The sequence below is a fragment of the Sorex araneus genome, chromosome 2, assembly GCF_027595985.1.
Source record: "Sorex araneus isolate mSorAra2 chromosome 2, mSorAra2.pri, whole genome shotgun sequence".
Lineage (NCBI taxonomy): Eukaryota > Metazoa > Chordata > Mammalia > Eulipotyphla > Soricidae > Sorex > Sorex araneus.
This window is the reverse complement of record NC_073303.1, coordinates 375,372,013-375,390,211: the sequence shown is the minus strand read 5'-3', so window position 1 is coordinate 375,390,211 and position 18,199 is coordinate 375,372,013. Positions and strand designations below refer to the sequence as shown.

The window sequence follows — 18,199 nt, the reverse complement described above, 5'->3', positions numbered from 1 at the left end:
CAGAGGGGCTGGAGCGATAGTAAAGCCGGTAGGGCGTTTGCCTTGCAAGTGGTATCCCATATGGTTCCCCGAGCACCGCCAGGAGTAGTTCCTGAGAGCAGAGCCAGGAGTAACCCTTGTGCATCGACGGGTGTGACCCAAAAAGGAAAAACAAAACAAAACAAAACAAAAATGCCCCAAAGAGAGCCCCTGTGCCCTCCGCGCCTCTTCTCCCCGGTGGTCGGTCGTTTTTTGCAAAGCGAAAGTATAACATCACAACCAAGATACTTATTTTTCTGAGTAAATATCAAAAGTACAGTTACTGGGTATGGTGATAACTACAAGTTTAATTTTGTTAAGAAGCAGACAACAATTTTTTAGGTTGCTTTATCATTTTAAATTTATTTTTACCAGCCACTCTGGTATTATCATTATTTAAAATAAAACTTGCTAGCCATTCTGAGGGTGCACAGTGATATCTTATTTTTTTTTCTTTTTGGGTCACACCTGGCGATACACAGGGGTTACTTCTGACTCTGCACTCAGGAACTGCCCTTGACAATGCTCAGGGGACCATATGGGATGCTGGGAATCGAACCTGGGTCGGCCGCGTGCAAGGCAAACACCCTCCCCGCTGTGCTATTGCTCCAGCCCCAACAGTGCTATCTTATTACAGTATTGATTTGAATTTTCTTCTCAAATAACTTTTGAAAAATTATACCCATCCTGTGCATATTCACATATGCACAATGTGGCTTGTGGGTTTATTTGTTTGTTTACCAAGAGTTTGCTCATTTGGGCTGGAGGGATAACCCATCGGGTAGGGAATTTGTCTTGCACGCGACCGACCTAGGTTCAATTCCCAGAATCCCACATGGTCCCCTGAGAACTACCAGGAGTAACTCCTGAATGCAGAGCTGGGAGTAACCCCTGTGCATCACCGGGTGTGACCCAAAAAGAAAAAAAGAAAATTTGGCTCATTTGCTGGATATTCTTCTATGTTCACTGTTACTTTTCTTTCCTTTTCCTTTTATATTTAATCTTTCTTTCCAAGTGATACCTGGGTAAAGGATATATCCCTTTAAAATACATCCCTCTCTACTGGTTGTTCTTCTCAAAAAAGTAAATTTCACAGAAATGACTTAAAGCATTTGGTTGAACTGGAATTCTTCCCCCAAAGTGCTAGTGATTTTGTGATAAGGATCTGCTACTATTTGTTCAACCACTTTTGATAGGAATTCAATGGATCCCAGCTTTGTTGTCATTACACATGATGTATCTAAGGGACAACCTCATGCTCTGGCAGGTTGTATGCAGGGGATGCATTCCACTGTGCTTCCATGAGTTAAGGGGATGCAGATTTATTTCATAGCAGTTGCACTTATCTTGAAGGAAATGATAGAAACAATTCCTATTCTTATTGGTCACAAGGAGAAAGTACTCTTACCCCCATTTTCATTAAAAATATATAAAAATTCCTTTAAATTTTGGCTTTATACCACTACTGCTATCTAGACTTTCACTTTCCTGATTATTTTAGGGTTTGACTTTTTTCCCTGTAATTTTTCCATTTTATCAAAGGATCTGAACTACTACATCTTAAGCTGTATCTGAAAAAATATAATTTGCAAGAAAAAGTACTCAAATTGCTTGTTTGTGTTTATCCATTAGCATGTGCCACAAAGTTAAGTCAATAAAAAAACTGCATTGTTGTTTCTTAAACATGTCCTTAAGTAGTTCCAAGCAGAGCATTTTATTAACATATAGAAGTCATTTTAAAACACAATACTCTCTGATAAGTTGTAATTTAAATTAGTTGGAAATTCTTTGATAGAAATTTAGATAAAAGCGTCCTATTTATACATTTGAATCTAAATTCAGTCTCATCACTAGGAAATTATTCTCTTGGAAATTAAGACCCTTTTATTTTAATGAAGAATCTCTCAGTCCCCCCAAATTCTTGCAAAAACCATGAAACAACCTTCACTGCCAAAGAAAACAAAACAACAAAATTCCCCCAAACTCCCATTTTCAGACTGTTGATAGCAACCTGTGAGTCTGAGTTTCAGAATAATTATGTAGAAACATAATTCAAAATCATCCTTATCTGAAACGACAGACTGCATTACCGCTACAAGGCCACAACAGGCTCACGGGAATCTCAGAACATGCCGAATGCCCGAGCAATAGTGATGTACTACAAATGGAGGAAAAATGAAAACATATAAATGGTAGTGAAATTTATTTCTTTTGATAACTAATTTTCTCTTGGTTATTAGCTTTTCATATGAGACATTATTAAGGAAGTCAGAGAAAATTGAAATGGGTTCAGCAGTTTAAAAACAGAAAGGTAAAAATACTTTGGAATATTAATGTATGATTCCAGCAAGTTGGGGGAAGATTTTATTACAAAATGAGAATTCATAGTACCAGTTAACAGACTTCTAGGCTTTGCCCAAAAAGTCAATTTTATATGATGAAATGAGGTCAGATGACAAGTGAAGTAAATTACAGCCAAAGGGATAAAGGCATTGCATGAAAGAGGGAGAGTGGAATACATTTTAATTCAGTTTGGCAAAAACAAGATGTAGATGAGGAAGCAGAGTAGTATTAATTTCAAAGTATAACCTAGCATTAATTCTATCTATGCATTTTAACAGTAAACTCAAACGCCTCCATCACTTTTAAAACCCTCAGTAAAAATCCCCCCAAAGACTTCACTCTATTACTTTGCATTCTCATCTTTCAAACTCAGCACTTTTTGTATCCATCCATTACAAAAATGAATGCTCCGTTTCATTGAAGAAAATCTTTAAATGCTGTAATAAGCCAACTAATAAGTTACATAGCAGAGGAACTCCAAAATGAAAAATCCTCCAGGTTCACGCTGGAAACTGCACTGTGTCTCAGTCACGTCAGAGTGCTTTAGGATCCGGGATGCTAAAACTCAATCCGAAATGCAGTTATCTGTAGGATAAGAATCCTTGAAAGCAACCAATTGTTCAAAGTTCTATTTTAATGGGGTGTTTGTGTGTGTGTGTGTGTGTGTGTGTGTGTGTGTGTGGTGCGGGGGGAAGTCGGGTGAGGCTTTGCCACCATTTTTTTGCCAGGCAGAGTTATTATCACTGCCCTTCCAAATTCCCACTGTGCACCCACGGACCCAGAATCCAAGTTATGATCCTGGTCTTAGTCTGCTTGCAGAAATGGCTGGCTTCGTTCTCAAAATATCAAGAAATCTCCAGAGTCTTCGGGACAACTGGGAGTACATCCAGAAGCAAACTGATAATAAACACACACCCAAGACATCTGCAGAAGCCCGTGATGCGCTCCCTCCCGCAGCCTGCCCCGCCCATTCTCCTGACAATAAGCCATTCTCCTCAACGTGCATCTGAAGCCATCTGGGCCCTCGGAGCAGCCCATTTCCTCAAGCTGTAGATGGGCCCATAATTGCTTACCTGAGTCACAGGCAAATGTCTTTGAAGTTTCATCATGGAAGATAATTGCCACGGCATGCTTCTTCGTCTCTCGGGGCAGTCTAGTTATATTTTTGATGTTGTGTAGCTCAGTTACCTTGAAAGGGAAAAAAAATTTAACTTAGTACACCTCAGAAGCCATACCTGGAATACTTAATCAAAAGGCTTACTACCATCCTGAAGCACTTTCCAGGGGGCATCTGTACACATTTCTAATGATCTGAAGTCAAAGACATACACACCGGACAAAGGGCTTTCACTGTGCTCTGAATTGTGGTCATAGATGTTTGTCGATTTAGATTTATATTTTGGTAAATTTTTGAAATTGTTAAAAAAAAATGTAGCATGGCTCCAAGAAAGTAAGACCTGTTTTTTTTTAAATTAAAATTATACTTTTTTTATTGAATCACCATGAGATACAGTTACAAAGCTTTCATGTTTGAGTTTCAGTCACACAATGATCAAATACCCATCCTTCCACCAATGCACACTCTCCACCACCAATGTCCCCAGTATCCCCTCCCCCCTCTCTAACCCTCCCCTTGCCTCCATGGCAGACAATTTTCCCCATTATCTCTATTTTGGGGCATTATGGTTTACAATACAGGTACTGAGAGGTTATCACATTTGGTCCTTTATCTACTTTTAGCACACATCTCTCATCCCGAACGATTCCTCCAACCACCCATTGACTGAGTGATCCCTCCCAACTACCTCCTCCCCCAGCTCATGAGGCAGGCTTCCAACTATGGGGCAATACTCCTGGCCCTTGTGTCTATTGTTCTGGGGTGTCAGTCTCATATTATGTTATTTTATATTCCACAAATGAATTAACCTTATACTTAATGCAAACAATAGCAGCATGGTACAGGAGAGGGTCTCAAGCATTTTGGTTGAGTATAGGTTTAATATCTTAGCATTCTCCTAATTCCTGCCTAATTGTCTAAATTCCTAGTAGGCCTATAGCTATCACCCAACCGACACCCATCTATCAGCCAAGAAAATGATTCGAAAATGTTCATGTGGTTAAATATAAGCAAAGTGTCTGCTTCCCAGAAAAATGCAGTGTTCACAGGCTGATTTAACTCTGCCTGTTTGGCTCACCAAACTAAACAAATAATCAAGGTCTGCAGATTAAGTAGTGTTGGAAAGCAATGAAGATTGTGTATTATTTAAGAATGTATGGAATTTATCATGTGATACTCTGTTAAATAAAATCCAATATAAATATAACAGTGTGTTATAACAAGCAAGGCCCTAAAAACATTCATTATACTACTTGGAAAGAATTCTCTCAGAGATTTTCATTTGTAAATCTAAAAGAATATTAAACCAGATATCATGGGATCCATCTTTTGTTTTTTGTCCTCTGTAGAATAAAGGAACAAAACAAACTAATGGATAACCTAACAAAATGAAGAGTGTTCTAGGCATTTTCTAACTCAGTGCCTTAGGCTATCTGACAAATGATGTAGTTCCAACAAAGTGCTTGCTCTTCTGTAAAATTACATTTAGAGAAGCAGACAACCTCTTCATGCAGACATGCTTACACTGGCTTCCAGAATAGGATGAGTCGCTTTGTCACTGTTCAATTGTCCCAGGTGTCTGCTGGACTGTGTGTCCTGACACTAAGAAATGCAGGAGCAGAGAATCCTACTCAGATCGTCTCTGTAGGAAGACCAGTATAACACCAGGTACTAACAGATCAGGCTGGAAGCTTTCCTAAAGTGTTTCTATAGCTTTGGAGAAGCTACAGAAATATAGTGAATATATATTCACATTAAATATTATAATTAATAATATGTAAATATATAGTTGTATGTATTTCAATCCATACATTCCAATACAACTTTTTTTTATGTTTCGAATTATAAACATTTAGGTTAAAACTCAAATAGTTAAATCTCCTTTAACCACTTTTTATTCACTATACTATTTGAACTTAACTGTATCTCTGTATCACTGTCATCCCATTGTTCATCAATTTATTCGAGCGGGCACCAGTAACGTCTCCATTACACTCAGCCCTGAGATTTTAGCATCCTTTCCTTACTTGTCTTTCCCAAAGACTGGAGGCTCTTTCAGGGTCAGGGGAATGAGACCTATCGTTACTGTTTTTAGCATATTGAATACGCTACGGGCAGCTTGCCAGGCTCTGCCATGCCGGCGGGATACTCTTGGTAGCTTGCTGGGCTCTCTGAGAGGTATTCATATATCTTTTACTGTATTTTGGGATATGAATACACCATGGGAAGCTTGCAAGGTTGTCCCATGAGGGCCATAAACTCTTGGTAGCTTGTCAGTTTCTCCAAGAGGAAGAACAAGGCTATTACATGTCCGGGAGCGTGGTCTTATAGTCTCTGGATGTTGGCCTTTGGTGGGATTACTGCCAGGGGCAGCTTGTGGGTGTGGCTGCCAAGATACTGGAAAATGGGGGATCTGGGTGGAGAAGGCCCAGTCCCAATCCGAGCAGGCATGGAGATCTCAGCCCCAGGTCCCGCACACCTGGGTTCCTCTGCAGGTCCCTTCATGGTTGAAGTTCGTCAATGAACTTGACAACCATTAAAAAACAACTTGTATTTCTTTTGATGAGGATATATGCTTAATGTTTCAAATTTAAAAAGTAAAGGGAAAAAGAAATATTGCATATGTTCAAACCTTTCAATGTAACATAAAAATAATTATCAACGTTTATTCAGATTGCAAAACCCTGGAATAATTTCATAATATATATGCCAATAAATGTTCCATTTTAAGAACATACAAATGTCTGATATGTTTATTTTTCACAGCCACAACTAAAAATCGCAAAGTACTGAAGACTAATAAGGCACTAAGATATTAAATAAGTAGAAAATTTGCTTAGTCGAAGAAAAAACTGCTCAAAAGTGTTTTGGGTTGTTCAGCTATAAATCAATAAATGCCAGGGTCAACATTTATAAATCTAACTATAAAAATCCCTAATAGAAACTCTATAAACTCCCTAGCTTATGCCATTTAATTTTTTTAATTCTTTTCTCACATTTTTAAATTAAAGCATCACGAGTTTATGGTGAAAGCTACAGACTCTGATTGGGCTTTAATCCGAGGTTCTGTGGAGGCTATAAAGACTGAAGGAGATTTGGCCAGGGGTCAACCAGGCAGGGGCTTATACCTGCACCCCCAAATCCACTCCCCCCCCCCCTATTTCCTTAAGATCCCACCAGGGGTCCAGCCAGATGAGTCTCTGAGAGTTGCCTTTTCCTCCCTCTTCAGTCTTGTGACATTTCTTTTTAAGTGGTCACCATGGGCAGGTCTTCTTCCTCTCTTGATACCCCCAACTGACCTGTCTGGGGGCCTTCCTGCCTCCCCCTCTCCTCCTTTCCCTGTCCCTGCTGCGCTGCTACTGCTGGCGGCCCCCGGGTGGCGACTCTGGGGAAGAGTGGTTTTACCAGGCCACAGGGCTGCAGGACAGGACTCTGGCTGCCCCCTGGAGAAAGGTTATATGAGAACCGGAAGCGCCTGCTCTCCCCAGGAGCCTCCCACTCTCCGTCTCCAAAACTGTTTGCTAAGGACCTTGCTCCGACCCTCGACTCCACAGGACTGGAGGGACTCAAAACGAAGGCCTCACGGCTCCCCTCTTTTTGCACTGGAGAGCCCATCCCACAGATGAGTGCCACCAGGCCTCTGAAACCAGGCCCCTGGCAGGCCCTCTGGGTTTGAACTTTATGGGGGAAGCCAAAGATTTGGGGGCCTCCCACTCGCCTCCGCCCTAGCCCTACCTCAGGGGCTTCCCCTGATTGCCACTGACATTCAGAATTGCTTTTTTTTTTTTTTTAAACCCTCATTCCTCTGCATCCACAAGATAGCCATTTGCTTTTCCTTTCCCCCTGCTGAATCCTTCCCAGGCCACTCTGAGCTTTGATGGGCAGTTTGGCCGCCAGGCGCGGCCAGGAGCCCGGCCATTTGTTCGGAAGCAGAGAGCTTTGCCGTTACGGATGCTTTGGGAGAGGGTTTTCCCATCTATCATTATGTGGATGCTTTTGCTCTGATGGGTCCCCTATGATCTGACATGTTCCAAGAGGCCTGTTCCTCTCTGCCCTCCATCCTTGCCTCAGCAGGTTTAAGATTTCCCAGGAAAAAAATCCAGATGATTCTCCCAGGACAATTTTGGGGCTCTGAAATTACACTCAGCTCTGTTCGCCCGCTGAAACCCAGGATGGTTTTCCCACAGAAGCTTATCTCGATGTCCCTTCTATCTTAAAATTAAGGCTACATCCTTGGTTGGGCACCCCCTCCCCTCCCCCCCAGCACCCTGGCCCCTCACCTGCTCTTCTAAAAGGTGACAAGTCGCCCACCTCATTACATTTTACCCCAAGTCAAAGGAAGCCCTAGCGGCAGTACATGTTTCCTGGAAGAATCTGGCCTTGGCCAGGCATGAGCCTTTGCAGCCCTTGTTCCTCCTGATGTTTAACGCCAGCCCCACCTTTGTGGGAACCCTTTATCACCCCAAGGTGTCTTCGGATGCCTTCAGAAGCGCTAGGGTCCCCCCGAGGTGAATGCTTCGCAGACACGACTCAACAGGGCCGTGGTTGTTCCCTTCAGTTGTTGGGCAAGGAGCCAGGTCTTCCCGCAACGCCTTTGTCCCTTTCCCTTTGGGATTTTCAGCGGCCGCAGAGGCATCATTCCCGCTTTGCCCGGAGTCTCTGTGGACATCCCGGCCAAGCTGGTAATCATTATCCACAGAGCAGAGGGCTGCTGCCTGGCCCCTCTTCCCTTGGCTGCCCTCCTCCCTCTTTTATTTCTCACCTCCCTTCTTGAGGACGCTCCCACAGCCTTCACCGAAGATGGTTCACAAGGAACAGCCGTCCTATTCTTTTTTCCCCTGGGAGAGCAGTAGTCCCACCCTTTTCTTTCCCCTCCCTGAAAATTCTCCACAATTTAAAGAACCGTATGCTTTTTTTTTTTTCATTTTTGGAGTCCCACCCGGCGATGCACAGGGGTTACTCCTCCTGGCTCTGCACTCAGGAATTACCCTGGCGGTGCTCAGGGGACCATATGGGATGCTGAGAATCAAACCTGGGTTGGCTGCATGCAAGGCAAATGCCCTACCTGCTGTGCTATTGCTCCAGCCCCAAGAATTGCATGCGGTTTTGAAGAAGTGTCCGGTCCTGTGACTATTTTCTCGGTTAGTGTTTCCCCTGGCTCGTCCACCCCCATGTTCATTTAGATAAAATCCCCTCTCGTTCTTCTTTACAGAGCTGTATCGCCGGAGGCTCGTGCTTACTCTATTTATCTTCACCTCAGGGCTCACAGCCCCTCTCAGACAGGCTGCCGGCCTCCTTTGACAGGGCACGAGGAGTGCCTTGTTGTGAGTGGGGAGGGCTGCCAGAGCCCAGTGACTCCTGCGTGTTGAGAACGACAACTTTTCCCTTTTTTTCCTGCTTTTTGGGTCACACCTGGCGATGCACAGGGATTACTGCTGGCTCTGCACTCAGGAACTACTCCTGGTGGTAATCAGGGGACCATATGGGATGCTGGGAATCGAACCTAGGTGGGCCGCATGCAAGGCAAAAACTCTACTCACTGTACTATCACTCTGGCCCCCTAGACAATTTTTAATCTGAACCTTCTAAATCTTTTTAATTTAAAACTTTGCAGCATATATATATATATATATATATATATATATATATATGTATACACACACACACATATATATATATGGGGAGATTATACCTGGAAGTATTTGAGTGATCACTCAGTGCCGGGGATAGAACCTAGAGTTCCCGCAGGCAAAGGCCCAAGCCATCCGACCCATCTTCTTGTCCTGATTCGTCGAAACCTAATATCCCTCACTGACTTCACCACACCTAAGAAGGCTTTACAACGAAGTGCTCGCTCTTTAGAAAGGTTTCAGCCTTTCAATGATCCACCTTTCTTCTTGCACATCTAATCTAGTCCTATACCCACCTTGCCCCAACCTTGACACCCCGTGAGCTGCAGCCATATACAAAGTCTTTCAGTTCTCCTGAATAAAATGCTGGCTTCTCAAAGGTCACAGTCTTTCACAGAACGGTCCTCTCCCACAACTCTGCTCCTTCATCTTCCTGTCAGCCTCACAGTCATCCATCAAGGCCCACAGAACATCTTTCTGATTCTTCTCCGAGTGACTCACCCAGAGTTAATAACTTGTTCCTGGGAAGTGGGGTTGAGGTGGGGAGAGACTTTTTTCAAGACGTTGAATGTTTTTTTTTTTTTCAATCTGAATTCAGATGGCTCCTTGAAGCAATGTGAAATCCAGTTGTGTTCTTGCTTTGGACTCACTAAGTAAACATCCATTCTTTCCTGAGCGCAGGCCATTTGCATATTAATGCTTCACGTAACTGGACTTCTACAGGGGGAGCTATTCATGTGTTTGTAATCCTTTCCCATTTCTGCTGCGTACTATTCACAGTGAAGAGCAGCAATATCTGTTAGGTGATTATTTCTTTTTTTCATCCCATGAGGAAAGGGAAGACTACAATACACAGAGCAGACAGCTACCCTGGGCTGTGTGTCTGAAAGGCAGGGTATATCCTTAGGTGCTTTGAAGAGTTATAAATAGAAAGCTAAGTACCAGGCAAAGAATTTACTTTTTTTTTGTTTAATCTAACTAAGATCAAAAGACTTAGCTAGACTTACCTGATCTACTCTTTATTTTGCTGAATTTAGCAGGAGGAATCTGATGAGTGTATTTTCTTCAAGTCTGCCTTTGAATGTTAGCAACATTCAAAATAAATAATTAAGATTTATTATGCAATTACAGAATTATCATACTATTTATGTTACTTATTTTTCCTCATAGCCCAGATGTGCAAATTATACTAAATATTAGTGTTTAACGCAATTTTTATTTACCCGGTATAAAATTTGATTTTCACATTTTAGTAGACAGGAAAGGAAAGGAGGGCAAGAATATATATTGAAATTATTATTAAAGTGCCTCATCAGTTTACTGTCTCAGTATTTGAGATTAGATAACTACCTATGTAAGTGTAATTTTTTCTTTAAACAAATTATATTTTGAAAGTAAAAGATAATTAACTTTCAGAATATTTTAAAGTAGATGAAATTATTTAAAGCATAAATTTAACTGTTATTAATATTAGTAATAATTCTTAATAACTCTGGGATTTTACCAATATTCTATGGATATTTTAATTAAATCAGAGTTTTCATTTTTGAGAATAAAAAAATGGCACATTTTAGAGACAAGTTTAATAAGACTTCACTTTATTAGGGTGGAGAATATTGATTTTCCAGTGAGCAAAGAAGATGGAACTTTTAATGAAATATTAGTTTTTAACTAATACATCTCAACCTCTTTGTGCTTGAGTTCTAAGCTTTTATAATAATAATTTAAATGTTGGTATAACTCTATATACTGCATACTTCAATATTTAGATGATAATGTATAGTAATTTTACAATTTCCTTTTTTCAATAAAATCTATATCATTTCTAGCAGCTGCTTCCTTACATTTTCCTTTTGTTACTGAGAAAAATAAGAATGTATACCTCTGAAATAATAATTATCATAGCTCTGTGACTGATACCACATGCTCTGAAAAGGTCCATCCATATATATTCACTATCAAAGAATTCCAACATATTCATGATCATAAGTATATAAGCTTAGTCTTTGGAATCCTTGAAAGATTTAAGTTCTCTCAAATATTAAACCACTTGAAATATGTCAGGAGAGAAGAGTAAGTGTGGATTCAGTACTACTAGAGCGGAAATTAAAGAAAGTAGCCACTTTGGGCTACTCATATAGCATCTGGTTTCAGCCAAGGCACTCTGTCCAGAACCTGATTTAGTTCAGTGGTTCATCTCCTGCATCAGGAAGTCCAGATGACCTGGAGGGAGTCTTAATTATATAGCATCAGTGTAGACTTTGCTATTGACACGGTGGACATGGGGCAGTGGCCTCCGCCACGGAGTCACACATTCTACACATGGTCATGATGTGGTTCCCTTCTTAGTGGGCAGATGCCTGCTGGGCACTCACAAAGGAAGTAGAGAGCCACTGGGCAAACAGAGACATAGAGTGACAAAGCATAAAATCTCTATGTAGAGAGTGAACTTGTAGAGAGTTAATGGGGGATTAGAGGGAATGGTCAAGGACAAGGCTGGCCTGATATTGTGCTACAAGCCCTTCAGTTTTGTGGCTTCTCTAACGTTTCAAAAGTTACAGAAATGATGAAGCTAAAAGGAATTCATAAGAGAGGCCATTCGAAGATCCCAATGAGAAATTCTGGAATGCACTAGAAGCTCTGGCTCTAATGTGCCAACTGCCATGTTTACAGTCTTGATGTGACTAATAATACTAATAATACATTTTCTTTTTTAATTTGGGTACATTTACAGGGAACAGAAAAGTAGCATCGTAAGAAAACTGCCACCATTTGAAGGTTGGAGTAAAAGATGGTGTTTAAGTCAGTGAAGGTTAGGGTACAATGTTGATGAGTTCCATTGTCTTCCTGGTAGAAGAATTAGGAGTCTCCAGTTCCACTTCTTTAAACAGATTCCACACCCTTTGCAAAATTTTGTATTTCTGGTATAAAATAATAGGTGTATTGGTAATATTCACTAGAACCAAGGCATTCTTGGATACTACTTAAGCAAGTCATTCTACTAATCATGACTTTTGGACTCTTATTCTTGTTGGTATTTATGGAATCAAAATAGGAACAGGCACCCATTGGACAAAGGAGTTCAATGTCAACTGGGAATTCTGATAACTGGGAAGAATGACAGTAAATTGATCAGGGTTGCTAATCTAACATGATATAGGAGAAAAAAGAGTAAATATCTTTGGAAAAATAACCACAGGCTGATGAACTGTTGCTAAACTCTTGCTAAATGTAGGGTCAAAGCAAATGCTATACTTCATATACTATGCTATCTACTTTCTATACCATATATATAAAACACGGACAATACGAGCACATCTGAAAAGGTCATAATCTGGGATCCTAATGAAAGCAAGAACAGGAAAATCTTGGAGAAAGTGCTCAATTTTTGAGATCTTGTAAGAAAGATTCAAATAGTGGCAGCACCAGTGACCCCTCAAACTTGGTCCACAGGCAAGATTATTCAGACGATTAAAAGTATAAAAGTATTGCACTGTGCCCTGATGCTCCATCTGCATTACTTTCTCTAGTAATGCACATAATCCAATAGAGAAAAAAAATAAATGACAGTCCAGTCACAGGTGGCACAATTATGCAACGTTTCCAAGAAAGCTAAATAATAATTCTGTCCCACTTAGAAGTGCATGTAAGGAATTCTGCAAAACAGAATAAGTAGCATCAAACCATTTTATCTATCTAGATCTGACTGCAAACTCATATATACTGCTACCAATAAATCAAAAGACTAAGATAGCTAAGCAAGTTATTCAGACATTTTTGTTCTAGCAAATTTGGATTAATTATACAAGTCTAAAGGTGATGAATAATGTCTTAAGAATCAAGTTATGTATCATGATCATGAATCACAAAATCCCGTTAATCATCGATTTCTCGAGCGGGCTCAGTAACCTCTCATTGGTCCTTTCCCAGAGATCTTAGAAGTTTCTCTCGACTCGGCCCTCCCAATGATGTCACACTGGAGGCTCTTTCAGGGTCAGGGGAATGAGATCCAGCTTGTTACTGGATTTTGCATATGAATACACCATGGGAAGCTTGTGAGGTTGTCCCATGTGAGCAGGAAACTCTCAGAAGTTTGTCAATTTCTCCCAGAGGGAGAAGTAGGCTACAAGATATCACGTGGCCGCTAACCTGGCTGTCTCGCTTCTGGGAATTTGCTTTTAAGTCTCTGGATGTTGGCCGTTGATGGGATTACACACACCTGGATTCCTCTGCTGGTACCTTCATGCATGAGGCCTGTCCGAATGTGTGGAGAGGGGCCTTGAGCATGGCTGTAGCTAGGTTCCGGTGGTCTTTGGCCACTGGGAGATCTGCTTGGGGGGGTAGGAGGGAAGCTGGAGCCCATCCCCTCCGAGGGGCCCCGGGGAAGACAGCCTGGCGTGCGGGCAAGAGACTCTCTTGTAAATATCATTTATAAGTTACGTAAATGATATTTTATCTTAATAGTATGATATAATTTCATTTGTATTATTTAAAATAAATCGGGCACATATAAAAAGCAAACTGGTATGTCTAAGAACATATAAGCCAAAAAAGAAACTAAACATTTCTAAATACAATTAATTAAATGAAACAGCACATTAGAAATTGAAATACTGATACAAAAATGCATAAAATATACTTGCAAAATATTTTTGAGGATCAAAAAATAGCACTAAAAAACAAAAAGCTCAGGCATTCTGTTGAAGAAGTTAAAATAAAACAACAAAGCGTGTTCAGAAATAAAGGCAAAAATCAATAAAATGTAGAAAGAACTGAGAAGTTTAACAAAACCCAGAAGATCCATTTGAAAGGATTAATAAAAGAAACTTCTGGGCTGGGATGTGGCTCGATGGGAAAACACAGGCCTTTCATGCAGGAGACACGGGTTTGCTCCCAGGGACTGCAAAAAAAAAATTAAACTAAAATAAAAGAAATCCCTGGCAAGGCAGATGAAGGCAAAAAGAGAAAAGGTGAAAATAAATAAAGAACAAGGAAAATCAGGCTGACCAGAAGTCCAACTATTAATACGAAGCTTAAAAACAACTGACTACCAATGAATTTATGAGCAAAACTGAAAAACCTATCTGTCTAGAAAAAGTTAAAAAAATGCCAAAGCTGGTGATATCAGAAAAAAAGAAAACCTCAAAAACCAGTCTTCCAAAAATCCCATTTTACATCATTTCATCAAATCTACTTTAATTCTAACCACACACAAACATGGTGATTTATTTTTTTGTGGACAAAGGAAGAAAAAAAGCTGAGACACAGTATTCATCCCGCTGGAATTAACAAGCGTGTCTGAAGTCACAGGGGAATTTCTCTTCTTCTGTGCATTATGGGGCTTTTCAGTGGTCACCGTATTCTATTGTATGACCTACTACGATGTCACAGCCAGCCATTTTGAATCAAACCTGTTTTTAATATTTACTTTGGTTTTGGGGCCACACCTGGCGGTGCTCAGGGATCACTCCTGGTGAGGCTCAGGGGACCATATGTGGTGGCAGAGAAGAGTGAACATGGGTAACCTGTGTGCAAGGCAAGTACCTTACCCACTATACTGTCACCGTAATCCCAGTTTTTTTCTTCTTTATAAGAATAGCGCCAAGATATCAGAGCTTACATGACTGCTGTGATGGTAAGATTAAGGAAAGTTTTATAGGACTCGGCACATTCATTTGAAATACTTTAATCTCAGAAACTCAAGGCTGGGAGGAATAGAGATGTTATTGGTGCCCGCTCGAGTAAATCGATGAACAACGGGATGACAGTGACACCATTTCATAATGGGGTTTTGCCACATTTTGAAGGTCCATATTAGACATGCTAGGAAGAAAAGATCAAACTCTGCTGAACTTTGTCTGTCTGGTAAAAAATTGATTCCAAAATAATAAATGAAAATACAAAGCATATGTGGTCACAGATTTAAATAGCTGTCATATGCAAGAAGGGTCTGTCTCCAGAGTAAATATATAGGTGAAATCTGAATTTCTTTGAATAGATCTACTGAAGTGGTCATCAAAGCCCTGGCCAAACAGGGCGTTCAAACTCAGTACATCAAGATCCTCCAGGATTCACCACCAGGATCTCACCATTCTACAAAGAGAGGGGTTCGGCAGGGCGATACCATTTCACTGAAACTCTTCAGTGCCACCCTCGAGAACGTCATGCAATGACTGGAATGGGAAGGAATGCGAGTGAAGATAGACGGTCAATCAGCAACTACACCACCTCCGCTTCGCTGATGACATCGTTCTCATAACACCAAAGATTAGCCAAGTGGTGCAAATGCTGGCCGACTTCGACCTCGGGTGTTGAAATGTCGGACTGCAGCTGAATCTCAGCAAAATGATGTTCATGAAAAACAAACTGGTCCCTGAAGCTCCATTTGCTCTCAATGGAATGAACATCTCCAAATGCAGCAGCTATGTGTACCTGGGTCGAGAACTCAACATGAGGAACGACTTGGTGCCAGAACTGCGCAGGAGGAGGAGAGCAGTGTGGAACACCTTCAAGAGTGTCGAAGAAGTGGTTAAGAGGATGAAGAACCTCCGACTCCGGGCACACCTTTTTAACTCCAGCATTCGTCCTGCACTAACATATGCCTCAGAGACCTGGGCCCTACGAAAACAAGATGAAAATCTATTCGGGTATCCCAAAGAGGAATCTAAAGAGCTATGCTTGGAGTATCAAGTTTCACTCGAGTGAGAGAAGGAATCTTGAGTTCCGACCTCCATCGATGGTCAAGAATCAGGGACACTGTCTCATTTGCCAAGGCGTCAAAAATCAGATGGGCTGGACACGTAATACAATTCAGAAACAACCTCTGGACTAGAGCTGTTACCAACTGGATTCCACAGGACGTCAAAAGACCACATGAGATGTGGTCTTTTGACCACATGGCCACCCACCAATGAGATGGTCAGACTTCTTCGTCAAAACCCTGAATGAACAATTTGAGGCTCTTCCTGTTCCTGGAGCAAGCAGATATCATTGGGCTACACTATTATGCGATAGGGACAAATGGAGACATTACTGGCACCTGCTCGAGCAAATCGATCAATGGGATAAGTAATAAGTGATAAAAGATCTACAAAGTTTGTACGCTCTATGAGAAAAATCATGATTGTCTCAGAAAAGACAAAACCATTGATAAGGCTGTTGTGCGCAGGTTAAGGCACTTGCTCTCATGTGACCAGCCCTGGCGTGGCCCTTGTAGCACGTGGCTCCCCAAGTCTGACTGGATCTAGCCCCGGAAGCCCAAAGCACCACCAACCACTCCAGGGCCTGGGATTGAACTCAACCCTTGTTGGCAGAGAACAATAATTTAGGATCCCTAAGAAATGCTTGGCAAGCCAAGAGTCACCAATAAGTTTCAACACATCTTATGAGAAGCACTAAAAATTGTAGAAATTAATTTTCTTTACCAAAGAGATTATACAACAAACCTTAATTGACTTCATGTACATTAGATGCATTATTATGAATTTGTGAAAGCATGGCTGAGATATTTTTTCCTAAGCAGAGTAATGTAACATCGATGGGGGACTGAAAACAGAAAAAAAAAATCTAAGAAAGGAGGAGATGAAATTAGCGATATTTATGAACCATAAGAAATCTAACATAAAAACTGAATCTAAGGAAAAATAGACTATCAGAAACACTAAAACTTTCAGCAATATTTTCAAATATAGCCAGGAAGAACAAGATGAGTGGGATTTCCCTAGAGCAGCAACTATTTAATCAGAGAATAAAATAAATTGAAACAATACCTTCATCCTATCAATGAAAGCAGCACCATTTCTAGAGATGGCACTGGAGAAAGATTCAAACCTTAAGAAAGAGGATGAGGAAATTGAGGGCATTCAATTTCCTTAGCTAAATTGTTCAGGTTCCTATAAGAAATAAGAGTCAGCAGTGTTTGGGATAACTGCCCCATTATATGTCATTGTCTTGGGTGATACTTGATGTCACGGTGACTGAACATAAGACAAGTCAGTGGTATAATAACAGGCAAGGGATCAGAGCGATAGTACCGTGAGGAGGGCACTTGCCTTGCACGTGACGGACATGGATTTGATCTCAGAAACCCTCCATGCGTCTGTGTGCACTGCCAGGAGTGAGCCTTGAGTGCACAGTCCGGAGAGGCCCTGTACACTCCTCCATCAAAAACAAACAACAAACAAACAAACAAACAAACAAACAAACAAAACAGGCACACAGGCAGGTGGACAGTACATAAGATGGAAACTAGAGAAAAGCATGTGGGGAGCCTGTGTGTGTGTGTGTGTGTGTGTGTGTGTGTGTGTGAAGTATATACCAACACAATAAAAGAAAGAGACAAGATTTAATAAATGGGGTTGGTGTAACTGTATTCCTAAGAGTTAAAACAATCGAATTACTAATTCTCCTAGAAATATAGACACCAGATAGAAAAATATGGAAATATTAAAGACAAAATTATAATGCTAATGGAAGAGAATTTTGGATCATATTGTTTTGGTATTCTGGTATGTGTAGAAGGCCACTGAAAGCAAGACCCATGTCATATTTAAATATGTCAATGCAATCTGTTTAATGCAAGGCTTCACAAAAGTCCACACACAGATGGCAGAGGTGCGAAACGAACAGTAACATCTAAGATTGAAGTAAGATTAGTGATTACAATGGACCAGAGACCCCTTATAAATTACTGTATGACTATAATAACTTCACTTGAAAAATATATAACTGATATGATCCTTATTCTTTAAAAAATAAATCCCCATAGAATGTATGCATTCTTCGATTGAAAAATTTTCTTCGATTCATCTGAAACAAAAGAGTGCATTTAAAAATAAAACTGAAATTGAGGTGATTGGTGGTGAAGAATGGACACTGGTGGAAGGCTGGGTGTTGGACCATTGTATGACAGAAACCTCATCATGAACATCTCCATAACTATGTATCTCATGGCCACCCAATTTAAAAAAATAAAATTAAAAAAATAAATAAAAATTACACCCAACACAACTTTACACCCATAAAACTTAGAAAAATTCCCTGCCTTCTCCAGATGGAGTCCCGGCAACACTGAGATTCTAGTAACACGGCT

At 40.7% G+C, this 18,199-nt stretch overlaps 1 protein-coding gene across 1 annotated transcript in view; it reads right to left on the bottom strand.

The window, feature by feature from the left end:
- DOK6 (docking protein 6) overlaps positions 1-18,199 on the bottom strand; it is a 435,375-nt gene that overhangs the window by 242,186 nt on the left and 174,990 nt on the right. Inside the window, exon 3 of the mRNA XM_055129136.1 lies at positions 3,435-3,549. Within this exon, the coding sequence (XP_054985111.1) occupies positions 3,435-3,549 (115 nt within the window). The remainder of the gene's footprint in view (positions 1-3,434; positions 3,550-18,199) is intronic.